Source organism: Hemicordylus capensis, chromosome 13 (assembly GCF_027244095.1).
Source record: "Hemicordylus capensis ecotype Gifberg chromosome 13, rHemCap1.1.pri, whole genome shotgun sequence".
In the NCBI taxonomy this organism is placed as follows: Eukaryota; Metazoa; Chordata; class Lepidosauria; order Squamata; family Cordylidae; genus Hemicordylus; species Hemicordylus capensis.
In genome coordinates, this window is record NC_069669.1 from 5091550 (window position 1) to 5115884 (window position 24335).

General features: G+C 54.7%; 3 protein-coding genes across 7 annotated transcripts in view; 1 reads left to right on the top strand and 2 right to left on the bottom strand.

Annotated features, from left to right (window-relative positions):
* Positions 1-1627: 1627 nt before the first annotated feature.
* Positions 1628-6818, bottom strand: HMOX2 (heme oxygenase 2). The gene is made up of 6 exons (XM_053277160.1): positions 6582-6818; positions 4515-4633; positions 4218-4335; positions 3223-3714; positions 2400-2520; positions 1628-2314 (listed from the first exon to the last, which is right to left on the bottom strand). The coding sequence occupies exons 2-6, from the start codon at positions 4592-4594 to the stop codon at positions 2187-2189; spliced, it is 939 nt and encodes a 312-aa protein (XP_053133135.1). The 5' UTR covers positions 4595-4633; positions 6582-6818; the 3' UTR covers positions 1628-2186.
* Positions 6819-7988: 1170 nt separating this feature from the next.
* Positions 7989-18438, bottom strand: DNAJA3 (DnaJ heat shock protein family (Hsp40) member A3). 3 transcript variants are annotated; one of them, XM_053276032.1, is made up of 12 exons: positions 18138-18438; positions 16777-16913; positions 16584-16667; positions 16253-16453; positions 14961-15113; positions 13912-14059; positions 13180-13244; positions 12969-13097; positions 12144-12259; positions 11590-11687; positions 9913-10031; positions 7989-9140 (listed from the first exon to the last, which is right to left on the bottom strand). In XM_053276032.1, exons 1-11 carry the CDS (start codon positions 18325-18327, stop codon positions 9928-9930), a joined length of 1425 nt encoding a protein of 474 aa, XP_053132007.1. In that variant the 5' UTR covers positions 18328-18438; the 3' UTR covers positions 7989-9140; positions 9913-9927. The 3 variants fall into 3 exon arrangements, 2 of the variants coding, with proteins under 2 accessions (XP_053132007.1, XP_053132008.1); XR_008311967.1 differs by lacking the exon at positions 7989-9140 and adding an exon at positions 11178-11258 and having other exon boundaries at positions 9976-10031; positions 18138-18437; XM_053276033.1 differs by lacking the exon at positions 9913-10031 and having other exon boundaries at positions 18138-18433.
* Positions 18439-19569: 1131 nt separating this feature from the next.
* Positions 19570-24335, top strand: part of CORO7 (coronin 7) — an 87303-nt gene continuing 82537 nt past the window's right edge. Inside the window, exons 1-2 of one of the 3 annotated variants that reach the window (XM_053276026.1) lie at positions 19570-19591; positions 23305-23401. Coding sequence is in view for 2 of the 3 variants with exons in the window: in XM_053276024.1 (XP_053131999.1) it covers positions 21551-21685; positions 23305-23401 (232 nt within the window). In the remaining variant the exon portion in view is untranslated. Of the gene's footprint in view, positions 19592-19907; positions 20147-21446; positions 21686-23304; positions 23402-24335 lie in introns of those variants that run through there. The other 2 variants (XM_053276025.1, XM_053276024.1) reach the window with 2 other exon arrangements.

Consider the following 24335-nt stretch of genomic DNA (forward strand, 5'->3'; position numbering starts at 1 on the left):
TGGAAGGAGGCTTCTGTTTGTGTGTGTGCCGCTTTCCGTTAGGGCTTTGTACTGTACCGAGAGGCGGCCTTTTTGGTGAGGGGAGAAGTGGGCATCGTGGCTCTTGGGTGGGTGGAAGAGACCCTCTTTTGCCAGTTGCTTTCAGCCATGTGACCCCACAGGAGGAACACAGAGCCCTGGGCTAATGGAGAGGGTTTGAGTGTCTACCTTTCCGGTCTCATAGGTGGGGCTGCTGACGTTTTGCTGCCTTGCCTTGCCATGCCTGGTCCTTGCCTTCCCCAGCTCTCTCCTTTGGTGGTGGAGGGCGAGGTGACCCCCAGGCCTTGTTTCTGCCCAAGAGCTTCCTTGGTCTCTGCCACCTACCTTCTGTCCCTGCATGTATCTTGGCAACCCTGAGCAGGAGCATGCTTCTCTCAAGATTTGAGGTTTTTGTTGGCATTAAAACGGACCCTTAGCAGAAATGTGAACCCCATGGGCATTCGCCCCACTTGGTTTTGCACTAATCCCTCTAGAAGAGTCACCGTCCTGCACTGATGAGCACTAGGGCCACAGGCCAGCCAGTTGGGCTGGGCTTTCTGGTGGAAAGGGCTGTGTGCATTGCCAGGGAGACCCTCCACCACTGGGATGGCCCACGGGGCTGACCTTTAGTCCGGCATGCACCCTCCTTCCTGACTTGTGCCTCTAGAGCACGTGGCCTCCCCTCCCCTCCCTTCCGTCCAAAGGGCTGCTCTTCAGGCACACAAAGGCCCTCCTTTCTGAGCACTACTGATGTTTCTGTGAAGTGTTTTGAGCCAGCGGGATGTTTTCATGCCATGACTGCTCAGAGAAGTAACCTGTTGATGCTTTTCCATGTTTGTAAATAAATCAGACTCACAGGGCTGTGTGCAACTCTGATTCCATGCAGGGCCCCAGGAGAAAAGGTGGCTGGGCTGTCACTGGGGCGTGTATGTGTCACTCCCGGTCTCTTCAGACAGACAGGGAGTGCTCGTTGCCTTTGCACAAAAGTAGAGCAGGTGGGGGTGGACCAGATACTGGAATCCACTCTCCGAGAGGATGTTAAGGAGGGTGTGTCATGCAGTGGGGAGAAGCTCCGAAATGTGGGGAAACTGCCCACCTCTGAATGCAGCAGAGCCTGGGCAGTTCTTGAGGAAGCCGGTGCTAAGGATCTCAGCCCTGTGAAGGAAGAGGCCTGCCACCCACTGTTCACTTTTTATGACTGCTCAGCTAATTGGAGATCCTGCTCAGCTTGAATCAGGAAGGCCCCACTCTGAGTGCACACACACACTGCCACCTAGAACAAAACACATTCTGCACACAGATGAAAAAAATTAGACGGAACACAACTGCTGCCACCTCCTCAAGCCTTTTTACTTGTGGAGCTATCCAGAAAAGCCCCAAGACAGGAATCTACCCAACTGTTCAAGAAGAATGAGTGTGAGGGAATAACTTTCAGCATATTACTCTTGGTGGCTGTGGTTTGGCTAATCTTCAACCACCACCCCCATCTTCTCACCGTACAGTTTCAGCCTACAGGCCTGACTCTGTTAATTCCCAGCCCACTTGCCATTCAACCCCACCTTGGCAGCAAGCACCCTCCTCTGCCCTTGGCCAGAAAACAGATTTCGAAGACACCAAAGTATAAGTTTTATTATGTCAGCGGCATTACCACAATCCAAAAGTTACATGAGAACTAAACCGTTAGCTTCTTTGGGACGGACAAGGCAGCAAGCCTTCAGTTAGAGGGGAGGGGGTGTTAGTGTACCTGGAATACCTCAGCAGGGCAGGAGAGCATTGTGGATAGAAGCAGAGGCAGCAGTCGGGCGGGGGTGCTGCTGCTTCCACTGGCCTTCCACCCCCATGACCGCAGGACCGACCAGGCTTCCCCCAAAGTGCAGCTACAAGTGGCCCAGATCAAGTGCTCCACCCACAGCTTTGGTATCCAAACACAGGGGGCAAGGGGACTCCTGCTCCCTGCAACCAGCTAACAGGTTGGAATATTCCTCCTATGCAAAGTCACGCGTGTTTCCATTCAGTTGATGTGCATTTGGGTTTAATGGTTCCTTAGTTAAATCTGGCATTAGAACTCCACCTCCCTTGGTGGAACACAAAAACAAAGAGTCCTCGTCCTGATGAGCGGGGGCCGCCAGCCCCTTCTGCCGCCAGGCAGCAGCGGGCCACCCCGCCCCTCACATCACGTACCAGGCAGCAAGGACGGCAGCCATAGCGGCACAGGCCGCCAGGACCAGCTGGACGGTGGGCTCCTGCAGCATGGCCATGGCGAGGTGGCAGGGGCAGCCAGAGCCCTCCGCGTCAGCTGCAGGGAAGAAAGAAGCAGCGCTGTCAGAGACAGGAGGGAGAACGTGGCCAAGCCACGGGAAAGGGGCAAGAGGAGGGCCCACCTAGCTTAGAAGCGTAGTAGGGACACTTGCGCAGGTCTCCTTTCCCATCATGTGCTGGGAGGCCGCCGTCTTGGGCTTCTTCGGTTAACAAAGCCCCGATCTTGTCCAGTTCGTCAAAAACCTGCAGAGGAGGACAGAGGTCCCGCCTGCATGAGCCGGAATTCACGAAGTACCGGCTGCAGCCCTGGGTCTTGGGTTGCAGCCCAAACAAGTTCCTGTTGCCAGCAGCAGGCAGGTCTGGGAGCCCCACCACACAGGCCAGGCTGCTCCTCTGGATCTCTGCTGCAGACCACACACGCCCCGCCCCGCCCCGATCCCAAGGGCAAAACAGAACTGCCCTTGGGGAAGAAGCTGCACACCTGCCTGCCCGAGAGCCCAGATGCCGTTTCAGCCTCTCTCCACAGCTGTGGGGGCCAGAAGCTCATTTTGACAACGCGACAGAAAGAGGCTGGCAGAACACAAGTCACTGCCCTGGCAAGAGAAGGCCCCGGCCAAGTGGCAGCCTTTGCAACCAGGGGTGGGGCCTGTGAGGCAGGGCTCAGCGGCAGCCCATTCCGCCGGAGACTGGGGGAGGCTCCACTCGGAATACGGACGTGCCAAGCTGAGAGAAGCCTGCGGAGGACGGTTGGCCCAGGCCTGGCAGTGGCCCTGACCCTCCCCCAAACACCCCCCTTGGAGTCCACCTTGCCCTTCCCTCAGCCAGTCTCAACAGAGGCAGCCCCAGGATTAACCCTGTCAAGGAGACGGCCGTCCCTGGGGGATGAGGTCCCCCCCCCACCACACCCAGGGCCAAATGCTGCTGCCAGTGGGCACCTCTGCATACCTGCATATTGAATTCAAAGGCCTTGTTGGCCTCCTGGACCACCCGCTCCTTGGTCCCCTTGTCCAAGTCCAGGGCGTTGAGCCGGGCCCTGTAGAACTGCTTGAACTGCTGCGGGTTGGAGATGTGCTCGAACGTGTAGAACTGGACCCCCTCGCCGGTGCTGGGCAGCTTGAGTGCCCGCTGCGCCACCTTCTTCAGCACCTGCCCTCCGGAGAGGTCCCCCATGTAGCGGGTGTAGGCGTGGGCCACCAGCAGCTCGGGCTCCTGCTGCCCAACGTGGTGGATCCGGTCCACGTAGCACTGCGTGGCCTCCGAGCACTGGATCTTCTCCCGCCAGTCTGCCCCGTAGAAATACTCCAGGTCTTTGGCCAGGGCCTCCTTGCGGTGCAGCTCCAGGGGGAAATAGAGCGGGGCAAAAGTCGGCTGCTCCTGGTTGCGCTCCATCTCTTCCTCCAGGGCGGAGTACGTGAAGTAGAGGGCGGCTGTGCCCAGCTGCAAGGAGGCACAGGAGCCGTGAGGGTCCCCGATGGGCACTCGCCACCTCCCTCTCCCAAAGCAAAGGCCCCCTCCTGGTGAAGGACCGCCAGGGGGGACGTGCACGGCTCCCCGGTCTGGGTTCGGCTCAGGGAGAAGGCCAACCCTTCATTCCTGCACTTTGCTCCGCTGCTCCCCCATCTCCGCACTTGGGGGATCTTGTGGGTGAAAGTGAGAGGTTCTTCCCAGGAGGAGGAGGAGGAAGAGGAGGCCCCACCCCACCCCCACGAGATGACCCCGTTGCCATCTCACTGGTCTGCCCAAACAGTTTGATATGCCTCAACATGGCAGTCGGGGAAATCATGACAGGGGATCTGGTTTGAGGCAACAGCTGAGCCGAGTCTCCAGTCAGAGAGGAGACGGGGGGCCTGGGGTCACTCACAGAAGGCCCCCTGCACAAGTGGATCCCCGCCCCACCCCTCAACAAAGGACCAAAGGAAAGGAGACCCAGCGGCGCGCACCTTGAAGAGCTCCCTCTTGATGCGGCCTTTCAGGAAGTCTTTCACAAACTGAGTGTTCTCGGCCTGGTCGTGTGACTCCTTGGTCCCTTCCTTGAGCAGCTCAGACAAGTCCGTGGGGCTGGGGAGAGAGGCAGAGGCACGCCAGGGGGTGAGGCTTTGCATGCAGGAAACCTCCCGTGTGGGGCCACAGATCGGAGGCAGGCTGGAATATCGCACCTACCCACGGGAACAGCACTCCCCACTAAGCCAGCCTCAACCCAGAGGCCAGCAAACGCCCTTTCCTTCAGAGGAACTCACCTGACATCGTTGTCGTCCTCTGTCTCCTCATAAGAGAGGTTCTCAGGCTCATCCGGCCCCTCTGTCACTTCAGACGACATTGTGCCGCTCACCTGATCCACCCGACACCTTGCTCAGTCCTGTCCAGAAAGAGCCAGAGTCGCCATGTAGCTCAGGCAGAGTTCTACATCCGCAAGACTCAGTCTGCCCCTCAAGCGAGCAACGCATGCAAAAGGCTAGACCTGGGCAACTGGCATGCAGTCTCAGTATTTCCTCTTAGTAGCTCAGATAACTGACGAAGATCAGTGTCTAGGTGGCTCGGCAATGCAAAGCCTGGTCACCAGCGGCTCTGATGAACCAGAAGCCTTGAAATAGGAGCAACTACAAACTAGGGTCTGTGGTCACGATGGGGCTTGCCAGCACAGCCGAGCCAGGGGCACAGCTGCTGATTTCAGCTCCCTTAGCCTGCAAGTGCGGAAGAAGACAGTTTTCAAGCAGCCATTCTCAAGAAAGCTGGAAAGGAAGGGCTCAGGACCCGCAGGAGGGCAGTCACCAGGGAGCAGCAGCCTCGGTTTCAGCGGCTGGGAATCAAACTATGAGCAGCTGCCATCTTAAGAACAGCCCTGTTGGATCAGGCCGAAGGCCTACCTAGCCCAGCATCCTGCTTTACACAGTGGCTCACCGATGCCGTTGGGAAGCCCACAGGCAGGAGCTGAGGACATGCCCTCTCTCCTGCTGTTGCTCCCCTGCAATTGGTATTTAGAGGCCTCTTAGACTGGAGGTGGCCTATAGCCTCCAGACTAGTAGCCACTGATTGACCTGTCCTGAATTAATTTATCTAAATCCTTGGAGATTTAGATGGATTTGATAGGAGGGGCTCCCTTTCACAGAGGCGAAATGGGGAAGCAAGAGGAGAGGGAAGGCAATGCTGAACAGGGGCCAGACAACTGGCTTGCTGTCAGCTCCGCCAGGCCTTGTGGTGACAGACACTCTGGGTACAAGACACACAACCAAGAACAATGGGAGCTTCACAGACGCATCGTAGGGCTTCCCAAGAGATTTTGGATCACAGGAAGGAGGCCGAGACACGAGAATCAACTCTGCTCAAGTTAGCGGGAGAGACAATAAACGGGGGTTGAAAGCGAGCTTCTCACAGATGCCCCAAGGTGCCCACTGGCACCCAGCATGCAGACTCCGTTACAAGCCAGCAGCAGCCGGCATGCAAACCTTGTGCTGCCTCCCCCGATCCACTAGGGAAGCCTCGTGCCCACTCTGGGCACCTCTTCTAGGGACCAGGTTGGAATTCCACCAGCAAGTGGCCCAGCCAGAGGCTACAGAGTCACACACACCCCTTTCTGGCCATGCCCAGTTCCCGGCTCTTCTGTTAATCTCTAACTGTCCGGTCAGCTCTTGACCCCACCTCAAGGCCACCTGCACCTGGAGTCCTACCAGGACCATTCCCCATCTCCCAGCCTCTGCTTAGTACTCCTGAAGTCACTGCCTACACCCCGCTTTCCCAAGGCAGGGCATGGTCCCCCTCCAGTTCAGCATCCTGAGGGCCAACACAGGACCCCAGTTCCTTGCCAAGCTCAGAGTCTAAGCTCCAACCAGATGATACAGACCTAGGGATGCAAGGAGGGCAGGCTGCTGGACTGCCAGGTCTGGCCCCGAGCCATAGCCTCAAGGGCAACTAAGGCACATGAGTCGGGGAGTTCCTCTGCTCCGGGAGTTTCCCCCCCTAACTCCCATTAGAGATGGAACTACCGTTTGAACCCTTAGATGTCTCGCCCGGCCAACTGGCGCAGGCCTCTAGCGGAGAAACAGGCCGAGCCAAGGGCTCTCTACTACGTACGACTCAGCAAAGCTTGCCTCCCACAGCAGAGCAGAGGCTAAGCGTGGGGCGCTCAGCCTCCCGCCACCCCCCAGCACACGAAGAGGGGCAGCAGCGGGGCTAAGAAACCATGCGAGGCCCCGTCTAAGAGGAAGAGGCACCGCAGCCCCACGCGAAGCGGCCCACGAGGCCCGGCAGCCACGGCCCAGTGTGGGGCTCGGGGCCGCCACCCGCTCCCGTAACACCAGGCGCCTTACCCGGTCTGGCCAGCTCCGTCCCTCCGAGGGTCCCTGGGGCGCGCGCACAGAACCCTCCAGGCCCCGAGAGAGAGAGAAAACAGAAGGGCTGCTTGAGAAGGCGGCACTCTGCGCACGCTCGGGAGCACTCTCGGCAGCACTCTCGGCCACTCTCCTCCTCCTCTTTCCCGGTGCGCTTCGCCTCAATTCCGGCTGGCGGCTCCTCCCACGCCGGTCAAGCCCCACCCCCTACCGGTCACGCCGGCGCTTTCTTTGTGACGTCACACGCCCCCCCCCCCCAAGTTGGCTTGTGGCTCTGCCTCTTACGCACAGACTCAAGACAGAGAAAGTGCAACCCCGAAGTCCTGGCGTAGATTCGTCGGAGAGCCCTGAGTAGAAAGAGGAGGAACTCCTGCGAACAGAGCGCGCGGCTCTCCTCTCTCGCTAAAGGCAAAACTCCCGGTAGCAAGCATGGCTGGTCCCCTTTGCTGAGCAGAGTCTGCCCTGGTTGCATTTGGACTACATGTGAGCTCTGGAAGATTGTCCCAACACTGAGCTAGATAGACCTATGGTCTGACTCAGTATAAGGCAACTTCCTATGGTCCTCCTGGAGATTCCAGGTCCTGCTTAGAACATGCAAGTAGCAGACCTGGAGAAGTGGCTAGCTTGGGCATTCTCTGTCGAATCACTGCCATGAGAGCCAGTGTGGTGTAGTGATTAGAGTGCTAGACTAGGACTGAGGACTGGGCCAGTCACTTCTCTCTCAGCCTAACCTACTTCACAGGGTTGTTGGAAAAGAGAAACTTGCATCAGAGAATTCCAAGGTAGAGGCAGACAGACCCAGGCATATGGTTCAGAATGCTGCCGCAAGGATGCTCATGGGTGCATGTTGCTTCATGAGTATTACACCCTTCATTGGCTACTGGTCTGCTTCAAGGTGCTGGTATTGACCTTTAAAGCCTTACACGGCTTGGGGCCAGGGTACCTGTCGGACTGCATTCGCCAATATGAATCTGCCAGGACCCTCCACTCATCATCTCAGGCCCTGCTCATGACCCTGCCACTAACATAGATCTGGTGGGTGGGGACTAGAGGCAGGGCCTTTTCAGTTGTGGCCCCTCAGCTTTGGAACACCATCCCTCAGTGTTTTTAAAGAGCATCTTAAATCACCTTTTTAAAGGAAGTGTTATATCTGGTAGGCTCTTTATAGCTTTTTGTAATTTTCAGTTTTAATTTGAACCTAATAATTGTGGTTTTAAATCTTTTTTTAAAATTTAGTGAATTTTACTATTTATTGTATCTGTGTCTGTCTTATTGTTGTGAGCCACCCCGAGCAGCAGTGCATTGCCTGGGTGGAGTACGTACGTATGTATAAATAAATAAATATGCTCCCACCCTTCCCTCCAAAGTACAATAAAGGCAAAAGCACAGATTCTAAACCTCTTTATAGAACACACTTCATTATTTACATTTGTATAGAATCACCTTATCAACCAAAGGTGAAGAGGTTACACAGGAGCTATACGTTAGCAAGTGAGAGGAGAATGCTGTATTCCTAGCAGATGAAATGGGGTGCTGGCTGTAAGTCTCAACTAAAGGCAGTTGGGTGCAGTGGCCACCTTTGCACTGCCACAGAGTTTGGCAGTTCTAAGTGCCTCTTCGCAGCCAGGTAACAATGCTTTCAGAGGCTGCTGTCTTGCAGTCCTCTCGGCAACTTTGGGTGCTTCACATCTCAAGTTATTCCCTGCAGCCTTGTCACTTCCATGAGAGCTGAGCGTGAGGAACACACGTGTGTTTTACTACATGTGCACACACGGCAAGTTGCCGATTGGCCATGGCTTCCTAACATGAGCGCACAGGGCAAGAGACACACGTGTCCTCATCATGCCCACCGCTCTCATGGAAGAGAGCTGTGACCATGCAAGTCTCTTTCCTTCATGGGAGCAGAATCCACGCAGGACAAGAGGCCGTGTGAAGCCCCACCTCCTCTGGTCAGCTTTAAAGAGGGCAGTTCACAGAAGGCTTCTAATGCTGCTATGTATTCAAGAGAAGACTACATTGCAGCTGCCTCTTGCGCACAAGTAAACTTGCCACTTTTCAAGATAAAGGCCTTCGCCAACTTCTCTAGAGCAACTAATTGCAAGGAGCCGGTGCATTCCCTAACTTCTTTAATCAGAACATGAGGCTGGCAATTGCAAGAGTTTTCTGAGGGGCTTTTCAAGATCTTGGGATAGCAAGACCCAGCACTGAGCTGGAAGCACACTTCATTTCACTGTTCAGGTCCCCACCAGTTGGTGGTTTATCTTTATCTAGAAGAGCAGGAGCAGCTAGGTTTTCTTCAAGCCCAGGGAACCTTGGGAGCCCTTCGCAGTTCTGGCCGCTGATGCTGCAGAGGGACCTGTACACATCTCGCGTCCTGAAGCAGGCGTCCTCCTCCAGCAATGCAGCCATGATGCCAAACAGGTTTACAGGTTGCGACAATGATTCTTGTGCCAGGCTCCTGGGGTCCCTTCTCCAAGATGGACACCACGGCCACTGGACTGTTGCCACCCATCGTCTAGTTACCAGCAGACCGCTTCCCTAGAGCCAAAGTTAAAGAGAAGTCGGTTAGCCTGCTCCACCTGCACCTGCCCTGCAGTTAACCCAGCTGGTCAGGACTGCCCCTCAGCAGCCCTGCACCGGTGAAAGAGACAGATCCAGTGCCCCAAGGTGTGTGGAACCCAGGAGGCCTCCTCTCCTCTCCCGGCAAACTATCACGGAGCTATTAGAACAGGAGAGCTCTGTTGCCTCCTGAGGACAGAAGGAACATTCTAGATACTCCGGTGAAGGGGCCTGTGTGGGCCTCCCTGCCGGAGCTCCAGCATCAAGCCCAAGCCAGTCCTGGGACCTCAGAGATGCTTCCTGGAGACTTGCACAGCAGCATCACTTTCATTCACTGTGTTCTGCTTCTTCAGGTTCAAGAGCCCTGCCATCGCCTGTCCTCTGCACATGAGGCTTGCAGTGGCCGCTAGCACCCACTGCCACATGGCTCCTCATGTTTCTGTGTGTGGCCCGCAGGACAGAGAGCTGGCAACCACTGTGAGAAGCTGGCAAGCCAAGGGATGGGGGGGGGAAAGCCAAGGGGTGGGGAGACACTCCGTAAGGAAGAGGTGGTGCTACATGCAGGGTCTGCATCTGCCCAGCTGCTGGTCACGGAATTCCTGCCAGGTCTGAGGGGCTCCTGTGCTTGGTGGGGCTTCTCTGCAACCTCACGCTCAGCTAGAGAGGATAGGGGCCTGCCTCATCCACCTGGCTGTGAATGAACAGAAGATGCAGGGAGCTGTGCATGGAAAGTCAACAAGAGGCTTCCTACCTCTGGTGGGGTTTATCAGGAGCTGAACATTCTCTTAAGTTTAGCTAGGAATCCCTCCTTGCTGTCCCCCGCCTCAGGCCTGTCCTCGCCTGCCCCCGCTCTAGTCGCACCCCAGCCACCTAGACACAAAGGGCAGAGAGCTGCGTCAGGATATGCATTATGGCAAGACACTGCTTGTCACCCTGCCCCACCGCAGAGCACTTCCCAGCCACTTCTCGGGGTGGGGGGGAGATGAGGCAATGGCCTGCACTGTGGACTGCCCATATCCACTTCTCTCTCCTCTTCAGACTGCCCTTCATTTGGTCATCAGGAGGCCAAAGTGTGACATTCTGTACTTTCAGCAAATCCCTTTTACTCAAGTCTTTTCATGGTTAAAATGTAACACAGCTAATCAGTAGTGTCTTTACAACCAACTTGGCCTCATGTACATTCCTGGCTTTTCCATTGTACCACTTATTAACATTGTCCCTCCTTAGATTTTTTTTTTTTTTTTGGTCTCCCGATTCTCACTCCCCCAGCTACTCTGCAATTTGTTCTTCATGTTTTCTGCATGATCCTTAGCTTATTGTGTAGTGCTCCTATTTTAACTTCACTGTAATTATTATTTTTACATTTATATCCCGCTCTTCCTCCAAAGAGCCCTTAAGTACTACATACTTAAGTTTCTCTTCACAACAACCCTGTGAAGTAGGTTAGGGTTAGAGAGAAGTGACTGGCCCAGAGTCACCCAGCAAGTCTCATGGCTGAAGGGGGATTTGAACTCTGGTCTCCCCGTCCTAGCCCAGCACTCTAACCACTACACCACACTGGCTCTCAATTGTATCTCTCTCACTTATGCTTTAGTCTCTCTCTGTCCCGTTGCTAGATAGTCAATACTGTTTTCTCAGTTCATCCTGGAGTCTTCTCAGTCAGCTCAACTTTACATGTTTAACAGCATCTCAAAGCACTGAAACTACATGAATTGCCAGTCAAGCCAAGCTTTCTGGAAATGTTGGTAAGCTGGGTGTGCATAAGAGACTCCCACCCAGATAAAGCAGAAAACAGAGTGCACCCTTCAAACACGCTGCATCTCAGTGAGCAGACCCCAGCCTTGGCATCATGGGAGAGCACAAGATGCCCCTGTCCAGGACAGAGCATCAGACAATACCGATTCACCCACAGGAGCATCAGACAAGTGGCCAGACCTCTAGACTGGAAGCCTACTGTGGGCCTCTGAGCTGCAGGGAAACTGTCACAAGGAGGCCAGGGCTCTGCTAACTACTTACATAGGAACAGTCCATGCTGTCTCTCATGCCTGCTACTACTTCCTATGTCCTTTGGTTTCCAAGGCACAAATCAGTCTTCTCCTGTTTTAAGGGAAGATTGGGACGCTGCCTCAGCTTATGAAGGGGGTGATGTTAAGAGATGTCTCCTTGATCCCTCTCTGCCAGGTCCCTAATTCTGGGTAGTATTTGCCACAGCAGGAGGACATCAATCCCAGGTGCAGGGCGGCCAGGCAGTGGGTGGCTGCTGGTCACTGCCAGTTAGGAAACTCCCTGCTGCCCACCTCAAGACCAGCAGTACCACCAACAGACTTTAGAGCAGGTTTGTTCACTAGAGGCTCCAAAGTAGCTTGCCCAACTACATCCAGGCATTCTGCCCCACACCCTACTCGGCAACCCTGTCCCACCCGCTTACCACTTGTGGTGTTTGCGACACCGTTCACTGTTCCTTCCACCTCAGTTTCATCCTCGGCATAGCTCTGCATCAAGGCTCGCTGGCGGTCTGTCAGCCTCCTGTGCAGCAGAGAAAAGAAGAAATACTAGGCAGTAGGCTGACAGGAAGGTCTGCAATCCTAGGGAAAACCTACAAGGCCCAATTAGTGATCCTGCAAGCTAAAGGAAAGCTTTCGTGCACAAAGAACATGTGGGTCTTTCCTCCAGCTTGTTTGCCTCCCTCCCGCGCAAAAGAAGTCCTATGCTCCGAGTTCCAGAGCAAAACCAAGGTGTCTCTTCCTGATGGGGATGCATGTGGAAGATCCTGGAAGCAAACCTAGTATAAGGATCCTGGTTCTCTGGGTCTCAGCCTGGCAACTTACAAGCCCACAGCAGAGCTGGGCTCCATTACTCACAACAGAAGAACAGTACCTTAAAAAGCACTCCTCCTACAAAGTCAACTTTGCATGCTGCACAATTCCACCTTCTAATACATTCTCACAAACCCCTCCAAGTCCTGACAAACACTCTACTCACTTTGGAACTTTGACCTTTATATGAATGTAGTGGTCTCCATAACCATAACTGTTAACCCTGGGAATGCCCTTCCCACTCATCCGAATATTCTGGTCAACTTGAATGCCTGGGGGTATCTGTGCAGCAGAAAGAAGAACAGGACTTATTCAAGCTCTGGGATGCAATCCTCAGGAAAGGCAGAGAGGTGATCCAGTCAGTTATACTCTGGCAAATGCAAGTAGGGGGTCTTATCACTTGCACTGCTTAGATTGGATGTTAAATGTGTATGCCACTTCCCCACAGAAGACTACTCAAAGCAGCTGACAATATGCACAAAAAAAGCAGCAGCAGCAGCTCATTCAAAGGGAACAAGATAGTGGATCAACATGTACTCCAATTCTACAAGCACAAGAGTATTCAATAAATCCCCGTATGCCACAACAATTTATTCAAATCAATACAGATCCCAATTATACATATTAATAAGCCAAGATAATTGGTATTCAATAATCCCTGGTTCGCCAGCTTCTTTATAAATAATGATTCTGCCGACTCTGGCATGTTGGCCCAAGAGTTCTAGGTGAGTGCACAAAGTAGCCCCATGGGCTTGCAGTGAGAAGCCAGGGCAGGAAGCACAGCTGTTCCGAGGGCGAGATGCCTCTCTGTCCCCAAAAGCACAGGCTCTGCATAAAGAAACAGCACACACAGGCCCTCATCCACCCCAGCGCTCGAGGTCTGAGCATGGCATTCCTCAGGCCACTCACAGCAGAGCACCTCTCTCCCTGCTTACTCCATTTCACAAACCATGCTGTCAGTTGTCATCCAAAGCAACCTGCCACGACGTACCGTGATGTTGATGGTCTCATACAGACCTGGAGCCCTGGCTGTACCTCCAAGGACTGCTTGAGCGATTGAGATGAAGAGGTCCGAGTGGATATCTGCTCCGTCTCTCCTGAACACGGGACTCTTATGAACCTGAAACCAGAGGACCAATATGGTTCAGACTCACCACTTCCAAACGGGATGCAGCATGACAGAAGTCCACATACATACATACCCGGAAGGTAATGAAAATTTCTCTCTTTCCTACAGGCATCCGGACAGTCTGCCCATCCTCCACACCTGCAGCCAGAACAAGGGCACAAATATGAACGCTCTGCCTGCCCTACAATCCCTCCTGCTTCACCCTCTCAAAACCCTAGCAGTCTGGAATCCGCCTAATAGAATTCCCTTCAACACCACACCTGACTGGTGCATGCCTCTCTAAGCTAGGGCAGGAATGGAGCACTGCTCAAAGAAGCAGGATGCTGGCCGCCTTCCACATGCCTATGAGTCTGAAAGTGGCACTCTTCACTCCCTTACACTAGTATACAGAAGAGATGACCCAGATGCTCTCTCTGCCTGGGCAACTCTCCCCCCCTAGCAAAATTGGCACTGGGGCGGGGGCAGTCTTGCTCATGTCTCCAAACTGATGGAGGCAGAGCACCACCTGCCTTTTGGGATAGCAGGGCTTGCAATGCAGATGCCTGTTTGGCTCAAAACTGCTTTGTGATGCAGAAAGCCTTCTCCTCAACAGCAAGCAGTCACAGGAGCTGCAGATAGTGTTCCGGCTCCTTTTTTGAAGCTACCAGCCTGCTAGCTCTAAACAATTGTAGCAGCAGGATTTCACAGTGAACACCCGAATGCATTTTTTAAGAAGCAGCTGTTCTTACTGTGCATTGACTCAACCAAGCTGCATGCAAGCACAGTCGCGGTTATGCTTCTGTGTGACAAGGCAACATGCACAGACCTGCTGGAACAGGGACCATCACTGTCTTCTTCTGCTTGGTCTGGCCAGAGCCTCGACATAACACACAGGGAGTTGTCATGACTGACCCACGCCCGCCACACCGCCGACACGTTGAGCGCATCACAAAGGGACCTGTATTGATCGTCTCCTAGCCAAGGAAGGAAGAGCGGAAGGTGAAGCCCTTGCAGGGCACTTTTGCAACTGTTCTCTGAACTTCGGAGTCTTAGCCAAGTGTCAGTTTTCAAAATGCCTTCACAAAGCAGCGGCAAGTGAAAAGGCCCTGCTCTCTATAAAAACAAAGAGCCAGGGTGCACAACTCAAATGCCCCAGTGGGCTGGAACGGACTCCAACTTGGAGTGCGTGGGCTGAGGTCATTTTCAGCACATTAATTACTACATTAAAATTATTTAAAACATGAATGAAAGCGAGGTGGCAGAAGGCTGGGGTCGGGGCAGGAGCAGCTGGTCCTAATGAGCCAAGGGTGGCTGCCAAAGGGGGCACAGCAGCCTCTCCTTCCCAGAGCTCTGTTTGCTCCTCTCGCCCCAACCCTGTCCCAGTGTTAATGAGAGCTGTGCTGCTGCAACTCCTCCTGACAAATGGCCAGCCTGCAGGCAACACGGGGCAGGAGAGGGAGGGGAGCAAACAGAGCTCGGGAAGGAGAGGCAACTGTGCCTCTTTCAACACCCCGCCACTATGAGCTGCTCCTGGTTGGGGGGAAAGGCAAGGGGAAGAATGGCGTAGTGGGCTTCAGCCCAGGGGTGGGGCCAGCAAGGCAGGCAGGGGCACCTGGTCTCAAGCAGCCAGGTGCACTGAGCTGCTGATGCTCATCGTTGGGACAGACGTGGCTCCGGATGTTGCTGCAGGATATTCCTGCCAAAGGGCCAGCAGAGCTGTCCCCATGGGTTGGATCTGGGCTCCAGGCCTTCTGTGGTGCAGGCCTGGCATAGAGGTACCCAGCTTACACTCAGGCAGGACACTGCCACACAACAGCACACCTCCTCTGAACCGGACCTGGCAGAGTTTGCTCACTGGAGCCTGTCAGCACTTACCATGCCGGTGCCATTGCAGTAGTGACAGTGCTGCACTTTGGTGCCCGGCTCATGCCCTTTGCCATCACAGCGCTGGCAGGAGTCGTTGATGTTCACCACAATCTCCTTGTTAACGCCCTTTGCAGCCTGAGTGAACGTCAGCTCCATGATGTACTAGAGGGAAGAAGGGAACACCCAGTGCTCAGACAAGGATCAGGGCCTTCTACTCCAACCTAGCCTTTTACACTGGAGGGAAAAAAGGAAGCTAACCTGTAGTTGTGCTCTCTAACAGAGGTACAAGAGATGCAAACCAGGGATCTCAGTCCACAAGCTGGGAGAGCAATACTCAGCAACAGTGCCCAAAGAAATATTACATCCATCCTTTAGGTGCTGCTTCTCTCTGGCACTCACATACTGCTGAACCTCTTGACAAGCAGCAAAAACATAGAGCACTTTTCTAATCTGAGCAGAATTTTATTTGGCTGCAACTATGTATTCTCACAATACACAATTCTCTGCATTTCACAAGATAACAGATTTAGAACACCTTCAGGGTAGAATTATTAGGCGAACAGGACTCAATCCTCCCCTTCAAAACTTCCTCCCAAGCCATTTCCCACTCAACCAGGTTTACTTCTGGTTTCAGAACAGCATTTGGGGCAGTGGGATGTGCATGAACCGGTCTGAAGGCCATGCAAGAGGCCTCTGAACCGGTTTGTGCTGGTGCCAGTTCGAAGTTCGACCCCAGTGGGGTGTGTGTGCGTGTGTCTCCCTTTAAGGGAGGCGGGTTGGTTGCACCTACCCCTCCTGCCGCTTTCCCCCCACCAGTGCTCTGGTTTTTAAAAAAGTTTCTGGGGCGGCAGCATTCCTCCCTGCCGCCCCTACCCGCATTGTTGCCTGGAAATACTGGAAGTACGGGCTGTGTGTGCACTGCACACCCGCACAGCCCATACTTCTGGTATTTCCAGGCAACAACTGGGGCAGGGGCGGCAGGGAGGAATGCTGCCACCCTGGAAACCTTTTTTAAAAAACGGAGTGCCAGTTGGGGGAAAAGCGGTGGGAGGGGTAAGTGCAATCCCCCTGCCTTTAAAGGGAGACCCCCACCGGCATCGAACCGCGCCTCTGTGGTTCCGTGCACATCACTACAGGGAGGGGGGATGAGGGAGGAGTATTTGTAGGGTAGGTTTTAAGTACTCCCTCCTATCCACCAATTTTCCCTTTAAAAGTCCCCTCTGACACAATTTTTCTCATGAGGGGCACACAGGCTTCCTTGAAACATGTAGTTGCAGACTAAATGGAAACTCCATGTTTACCTCTTGGGGCTGGTCAAAGACAGTGTGAAAGTCTCCAAAAGAGGAACCCGAGAACTCTCCGAAGATCTTCCTAAACAGCTCCTCTGGATCAACAGTTGGGCCTCCCCTCCAGTACTGCTGCCCAGAGCCTGCTGAGCCTGGGTCAAAACCAGCTGTACCATAAGTATCATATTGTTTCCGCTTTACTTCATCACCTAAGACCTACAGACACATAAAATAATGTCACCACGTTGCAGAACAATCTTTGTTTTGTGAGGAAGTCACCCAGAACAACAGAACTGCTCTGGAACAAGCCCACCCAACTACACAATGTAAAGGGCAGGCTGGTTACCTCATAGGCTTCAGCTAGCTGGGAAAACTTCTCCTTTGCCTTAGGATCATCTTTATTTGTGTCAGGGTGGTACTTCTTGGCAAGCTAAGCAAAAAAGAAAAACAACCAACCCTAATGTTAAGACAATGAACAACAGACTCAACTATTCACATTAGTTTATTGTACTGCAACACAATATTTCCAGGAAACATGCCTGATAATAGGCCTTTTTGATCTCCTTCTGGCTGGCATTTCGAGGCACCCCCAAAATCTGGTAAAAATCCTCTTTGGCGCAGGCTATGGAGCCAGTATGAAACGGGGCAGCACAGATCAGGAGACGCTGCTGTATTCCTACAGAAAGCAAAACAGTTTTATGACAGTCAAGGACCCTTTTGTCGTGATCCACCAGCACAACTGACCCCACTTGCAGTAGGGAGGCCTACAACATGCAGGGCAACAGCAGCTGCTAAACATCCACATTATCTTCCCTACCCCCACCACAATTTGAGCACTTTACTAACATGTCATAATTGATACACATCAATTGACACATGTAGAACACTCCCCTGTGAAGACATGACAACCAAAAAATAGCTGCATTGTCTATCCATAGGTTGACACTGGATCACAATAATGGAAGACCTGTAAATACCTATATGTAAGTTGATAGAAAGACTGTTTCCCAGTTTCTTAAAGCAACATTATCACCTGCCCACTTAATAGAAAGAGGTTCTGCACCCTTAGCAGAATTTAGCTTGCAGACATAACCTTAACAGATACCCAGACAATATTTTTAATACACACTGACACCCCATTTTTAATTCATGAAGAAAGCAGCTTAAGCAAGTATTAATACAAATTGTTTGCATTGCACATAAATAGAAGCATGCAGTTTTGTGCACTATGCAATTACGTTCAGAAGTTAAGGTCCCATTGCATTCAGTGGAGCATACTCCCAAGTATAGGTGGACAGAAGTACAGATTTAGCTTCTTGAGTACCACAAGTCTGCCAGGCAATCAAGCTGCTGGGCCCATTAAAAGGTGCATTACCTGAAGCTCTGCTGAGACCCTGGCTAACTTTGAGGGCAAGAGTCTCTCTCTTGCCCTCAAAAGTTAGCCAAGGTCCCAGCAGATCTTCAGGTACCAAAGGCCACACCAGCAACCCTTCTAGCAACATCATCCCAGTCCTGTCTAGGGGCACACCGCTTGACTCCACCCAGAGAAAGGGGGCAGGGCCTATCCTACAAACACGACTGCTCCTCACTTTGCCCTTCAGAGCCTAGAGCAGCCTTGAGAGGCAGGCATTCACTAGGTAAATGACCCCTATCACGGTCAGGAAACGCTTCACCTATTGGACCACCACCACGTGCCAAGCAGTTGTTGAGGGCAGAGAAAAGCAGAGACCAGCCTACCCCGAGAAGAAAAAAGGCTGCACTCTTCATGCGCACAGATACTCTCTCGCACGAGCACCCCACGGCGCCAAAGGCCTCCCCGCCTGCCAGCCCGGGCCAAGCGGAGGCGGCTGCCTGCCTAAGCCCAGACCCCCTGGCCAGCCTCCATCCCTTCCTCTCTCACCAGAGCTGCTCCGGGCCAGGCGGGGCAGGAGTGCGGCTGAGGCGGCCGGCCCCGCGCTCAGCCAGCGGGCCAGACGGAGCGACAGCAGCAGCCGCGGCGCTTCCCTGCCCCCGCAGGCGCGCCTCCCTCCGGCACCCACCGTCGCCACCGCTGCTGCCCTCAGCCAGCGTGAGGCGCACACCGCCGCCATCTTGGCCGCGTCGACACACTGCGCCTGCGCTTCCGCTTTCCTCCGGCGGCAAGCACCGGCCGGAGAGCACCGTCTGCGCAAGCGCACGGAGGAGGCGGAGTCAGGCCTCTGACGCTAGAAGCAGAGCATGGTCCTATTACGCGTGCGCCTGACTGGTGGGCGGACCCCGAGTTTTCCCCCGCGGTCGTCCGCTGCTTTGAGACGGACAACGGTGCTCCTGGGTCTTAGGGTCCTCCTTTTATCATTCCCATTCCAGGGCACAATCCGGACAAATTCCAAGTCCCATTGCATTGAGTGGGAGGCTTTCAGCACATTGAGCTTCCATTAAAACAATCGCTGCCTGTGAAGGGATGGCGAGAGAACCTACAAGTTGTATCTCTTGTTGCTGCAGCTGCTGAAAGCTTGACTGTGCCACAGACGTTCCATGGAACGCCTTTCATGGCCTTCCCCAATTCTCTTGACCACTGTGTGAGTGTAGAAACCTTCGTGCTCGTGCACAGCGAACAAGGTGGGCTCCAGTCCACGCACTGCTTCTCTATCCCCAAGTCTGCTTTGCAAGGAGAGAGAGGGAAGCTGGGGTCCACGCCCGCTGCGCCCCAAGCCTTTCCCTTCCGACAGGCGCTGTTTAGCAGCCCCCAGAGCTCAGCAGCCTTAAGTCCATAATACCCGGGAGTATCCCCGCTTCGCAGCTGACCGATTCAGATTGTGTGGACAGCACGTCTGAATCCAGCCCTGTCCTTGGATTTCCCTGCTGTCCCAAAGAGAAGACTTCCCGGCGGGACGTGGGGTGGAGCTGAAGGTGTGGGGCTCATGTCCCCCTCACAAAACAGGGGTCTCGCCGCTCTCGCGGGTTTTCTGCCGCTCCAGCGAGGGCGAGGGGTTGACCACTGAGCCCCTTCATTCAGATGGGACTCGCAGCAGTATTTTGGGATTCAACGGGTTGCAAAAAGGGCTTAATCTAGCTCTGGTCTGGGGAGGGGGCAGCTCCCAGGAACAGGGCTGTAGGGGTGGGGAAGGGAGGGGGCTGGTAGGTTGCTCCCTGCCAGCCACGTTGCCCCCACGACCCGTGGAACCAGCGCCCAACTCCTCCCCTTTGCAAATTACTGGGTGGCAGAAAGCGGGCGAGAGGACTGCCGCAGGACTCTGGCGGCCCCTAGTGATGGCCAACAAGATTGCAGTTCAGAGCATCCCCGACCCCCACCAGGGCAGGAAAGGGCTCGTCCGGGGTCTGCAATGGGCGAATGGCCAGTGGTGGGGCAATCCAGTGAGTGGAGCAGTCAGGCTTAGGCCTGGCAAAGAGGGGCTGTGGTTCCTTTATCTGCTGTTGCCTGTGGGAGGGAGCCGCCTTGGTATGGGGGTGGTGCCTGGTCTGTGGAGCTCCCTGCCTCAGGAGCCGACTGGCTTCCTCCATCGGGTTGTTAGGCCCCCGGGGAAAACCAAGGTGGCTCACATCCCATGCACATATCCGTCGGGTGACTCGGGAGAGTCCGCCGTCCTTTTAGGATGGAGGCTTGATTGCTCGTTAGGGATCTGCTCCATCCTTCTTTGGGCTTCAAAGAAGGGTGGTTTTGCTGGCTCCTCGGGGCGGAGGGCGTTTCTGGGGAAGGGAAGGAGAGGCGCTGAGGAGCCCTGCCTCTCCCCACAGCCGCCGGTCCCGGGGACGGGGGCGTGGCCAGGACGGGGGGGCGGCGCCTTGCCGGCAGCGGCAGCCGAGGCGGAGCGGAGCCCGGACGGCAGCAGGAGCAGCGCGAGATTGAGCATGAACCGGTTCAAGGCGTCTAAGTTCCGGCACACCGAGGCCAAAGCGGCCCGCAAGGAGGTGGGTCGGTCGGTCCGGGGAGGGTTCCGTAGCCGGCTGCTCCCGGGCGGCACCATCGCCACCCCCGCCCGGCTGCAGCGTCGCTCCCCCCTCCCCCGGCTCCCCTCGCCGGCAGTGTCCGCCTCCCGTGCTTGCATTCGGCGGTGCCGCACCTGCTCCGGGGGCTGCTCGGTCCCGCAGGCGCCTCCGCGCCCCGCGAGGGCAGCTGCTCCGCTCCGCCTCGCAGGCAGGAAGCAGAGCTCGGGTGTCTCCGCTGCAGCGGCCCCTCCTCGCGCGCGCGCTGCCGGCGATGGCTGGCTTCCTACCGCGCCCTGCTCGCTCGTCTTCGTCCACCCGTCGGGGGCTGCTGCTCTGGCGCGACGACGCCCCCTCCCCACCCCCGTGTGCCGCTCTCCACGCCTCGCATTCGCGCCACCCCCAGGGCTGCCAACTCGGGCTGGAGCTCTCTGGGGCTCCCGTTGCCTTCGCGAGTCCTTCGGAGCTCCACGCTTGCTTTTCAGCCTTCCCTGGAGAGGCTTGGCAGCAGCCCGGCCTGCTGCGCCCAGCTGTCTTGGGCGTGGCTATTGAGGCTGCCGCTGCCGCTGGGGCCCAGCAGCCCAAGGGGTGCCCTCTGAGCAGCTGCTGCCAGAGTTGGTTGTCTCCCCCACCCTCCTCACAATGCCTTCCTCGTGGTTGAGCTTGAGCCTCTGGAAGTGGGGGCTGGAGGGAGGGGGCCAGGTCTCTGGTAAGGTCTGGCTTTCTGGAAGCCTCCCGGGGCTGTGGTCTGTCACGAGAGGTGGCGGCGCTTCCGTTCTCTCTTCCTCCCCAGGAGGAGGGAAATCACACCCCCCTCCTGTCTCTTGCTTTGGCAGCCTGACTTGCTGGCGCTGAGGCCTTCTCCCTATTGCATTAAGAGAGGGCTGGACTTCTGGAGCCCTGTGGGGCTGTTGTAGCACATGCTTGGAGCACCCTGAACTGAGCAGAAGCCGCGGACCTTGCACAATGAAGCTTCCTTCGACTGAGCCCGGCTCTTAGTCCATCTAGCTCAAGATTGTCGACACTGACTGGCAGCAGCTCTCCAGCTTTCAGGCAGGGGCCTTCCCCAGCCCTACCTGCAGATACTGTCAGGGATTGAACCTGGGACCTTCTGTGTGCCTAGGAGGGGCTCTACCTCTGAGACGCCCTGTTCCTCCTCCTGTGCTTCCTGTTGGGTGTTTGGGCAGGGTGGGAACCCTCCCACCCTCCCACCCACTCCCACCCAACTCCCACTCCCACCCCCCACTCCGTCTGATCCCTCCTGCTGCGGAGCTGTATGTGAGTTGCCTGAGGTTGGGCGGCCGCTGCCAAGGCACCCGACAGGAGGGGAAGGGGAAGGACTATCAACGGCTCAGTGGAATTCCAGCGTGGGTGACTCTTCATGCCTCCATGCAGCTATCAAATCAATGCACTAAAACACAAAACAGTTGCCGGAATATCGTTATCACGGTGATTTGGGTTGAAAAGCGAAGGAAATGCCACATTTACCGTTGCCTGGGCAACCTGCTCCTGGGTCTTGAAAGTGTGAGGGCTGCGTTTTTATTTTTTCCACGTTGCCACTGAAAATGGTCTCTCACTGGTGTGTATAAAGATGAAGTAGTCGGAGAAAGCCATAATGTGCCAAGGCCGCCTCAGGCTTCGCTGGTGAGCACAGGCGGCAGGATGGGCCTTCTGTGTTGTGAAGTGCAGGCTCTGGAGCTCTTCTGGCCTTCCAGCAGCTGCCTCGGACCTGGTTTTCTCGGCCTCCTTTTGGGGTCGTCATGGGATGTGAGGAAATCTCTGCGACTGTGGTCTCAAACAGCCCTCTCTTAATGCACAAGGGAGAAGGCCTCAGCGCCAACAGGTCAGGCTGCCAAAGCAAGAGACAGGAGGGGGGTGCGATTTCCCTCCTCCTGGGGAGGAAGAGAGGACGGAAGCTCCACCTCTCCAGCCCCGGGAGGCTTCCAGAAAGCCAGACCTTACCAGAGACCTGGCCCCCTCCCTCCAGCCCCCACTTCCAGAGGCTCAACCATGAGGAAGGCATTGTGGTCTCAAAGTGGTTCTCCACTGATGTGCATGCATCTTATTCACTTGACGTTTATTGCATTTTCTTTTTGTTAGCCTGCTTTCCAGTAGGCTTATGAGACACCCGGCATTGTGTGTGTCCTTGAGTGTCCCCCCCCCCCCGCCCCGCATCAACCTCACAATGCCTGGACCAATATGAACCAAATTTGGTACCATTGTAGGGACACCTCAAGGGCATAGTTTGTGATGATGTCATCTACCCCAATTCAAGATGGCAGATGCATAAACATTTGAGGTGCAAGTGGGCTAATTTGTGAACCACCTAACCTATATGAACCAAATTTGGTACAGCTGTAGACATAGTGAAAGGAAAGTAGGCAAATTAGTTCCTACTAGAACGTGTTTATATTGTGAGCAACTTTTATCTCTGAAAAGGGCCATAAAACCCTAACCCATGCTAACTGACTAAAGAGACACCTTTCAAAGCGGTGGTTCTCTTATATTGAGCAAGGGGAGAGCAACTGGGCCTTATCCAGCCCCAGCACAGCATTCTTCCAGTGGCTGTTGTGGTATCTGCCTTGTGTTTCTTTTTAGATTGTGAGCCCTTTGGGGACAGGGGACCATTTTATTTATGTATTTTCTTTTGTAAACCGCTTTGTGAACTTTGGTTGAAGAGCAGTTGTTTATTATTATCTCTTGTTTACACAGTCAGGCAGGTGTTATTGACTGGTTTGTTTTATCCAGACTTCGAGTCCTTCCCAAGGACCTGGGATGGCTGAATTTTATTGTCAATATCGTAGTTATTATTACAGAGATCGTCGTAGAATATAGGCTGTTCCCAGTAAAGCTGCTTTTTGTAATTGGCTGATGGTGATTTCTGTGGCCCCGATGGTGCTGAGGTGCTCTTCAAGGTCTTTTGGAACTGCTCCCAGGGCGCCAATGACCACTGGGATTATTTGGGTCTTTTTCTGCCACAGCCTTTCAATTTCAATTGGTAGATCTTTGTATTTGGTGATTTAGATCTTTGTATTTTGGTTGAGGAGCAGTTGTTTATTAATATTAGTAGTAGTAGTAGTAGTGGTGGTAATAAAAACTAATCAACAGAAATCAACAAGGTCAACTTCCTTTCTGGGTTGCAGGCCTGGATTGGAGACATCCGCGGCAGCAGCTCAACAGCGCCAGGGGACCACATCAAGGCCAGCCGGCAGAGGATTGTGTTCAACACAGACTCGGCAGGTAAGGAGTTGTCTGGGCCTTGCCCTGCCCTGTGGTGGCAGCTCTGATCACCGCAGCGGGCCGTGCTTGCGTGCTGCATGCACTTTGACCTGCTGGCGAACCACGTTCTCCTGTGCAGACTTGACATGCAGAATGTCCTGAAGGTGCCCTGCTGCTCTGATCGGATTCCGGGGTGCAGCGCCTGGGCGTGTGGCCAAGCTCTGCCTCGGGGAAAGCGGCAGGGATTCTGATCATGCTGTCCTTGTTGCCAGCAGCAGCCTTCAGCTGTTTATCTGTGGGTGGTGGCAGAGCCCCTGGGAGGCAAAATTGCAAGTTAATAGTGCAGAAAGCATCCCTGCAAGGCTCCCTCGGTTCTGTGGGGAGGGATGCGTCCGTGTTGCTCAGGCTTCCTGAGGCTGCTGACAGAGTTCAGGTTTTGCAGGGTGCCCTTCCCTCTCCCAGAGGTTCCTTCCTAGATTGTTTTGCACAAAGTGTCTCTCGGGTAGTTCACACAACCCCGGAGCCAGAAACCTGGTGGAGGGTTGCAGGACTCCTAAGTCCAGTGGGGATGTCGAGGCTGATTCCTTTGTGCAGGATCAGGGAGAGAAGGGGACATACCGCGGGCTGCTTGGTCTCTAGCTCCAGTTCCCATTTCTGGAGAGCTGGTCTTGTGGTAGCAAGCATGACTTGTCTCCTTTGCAAAGCAGGCTCCACCCTGGTTTGCATTTGAATGGGAGACCACATGTGCAAGCACTGTGAGATATTTCCCTCAGGGGATGGGGCTGCTCTGGGAAGAGCACATGCAGGCTTGCATGCAGAAGGTTCCAAGTTCCCTCCCTGGCATCTCCAGGATAGGGACAAGAGAGACTCCTGCTTGCAACCTGGGAGAAGCCGCTGCCAGTCTGTGTAGACAATACTGAGCTTGATGGAACCATGGTCTGACTCGGTGAATGGC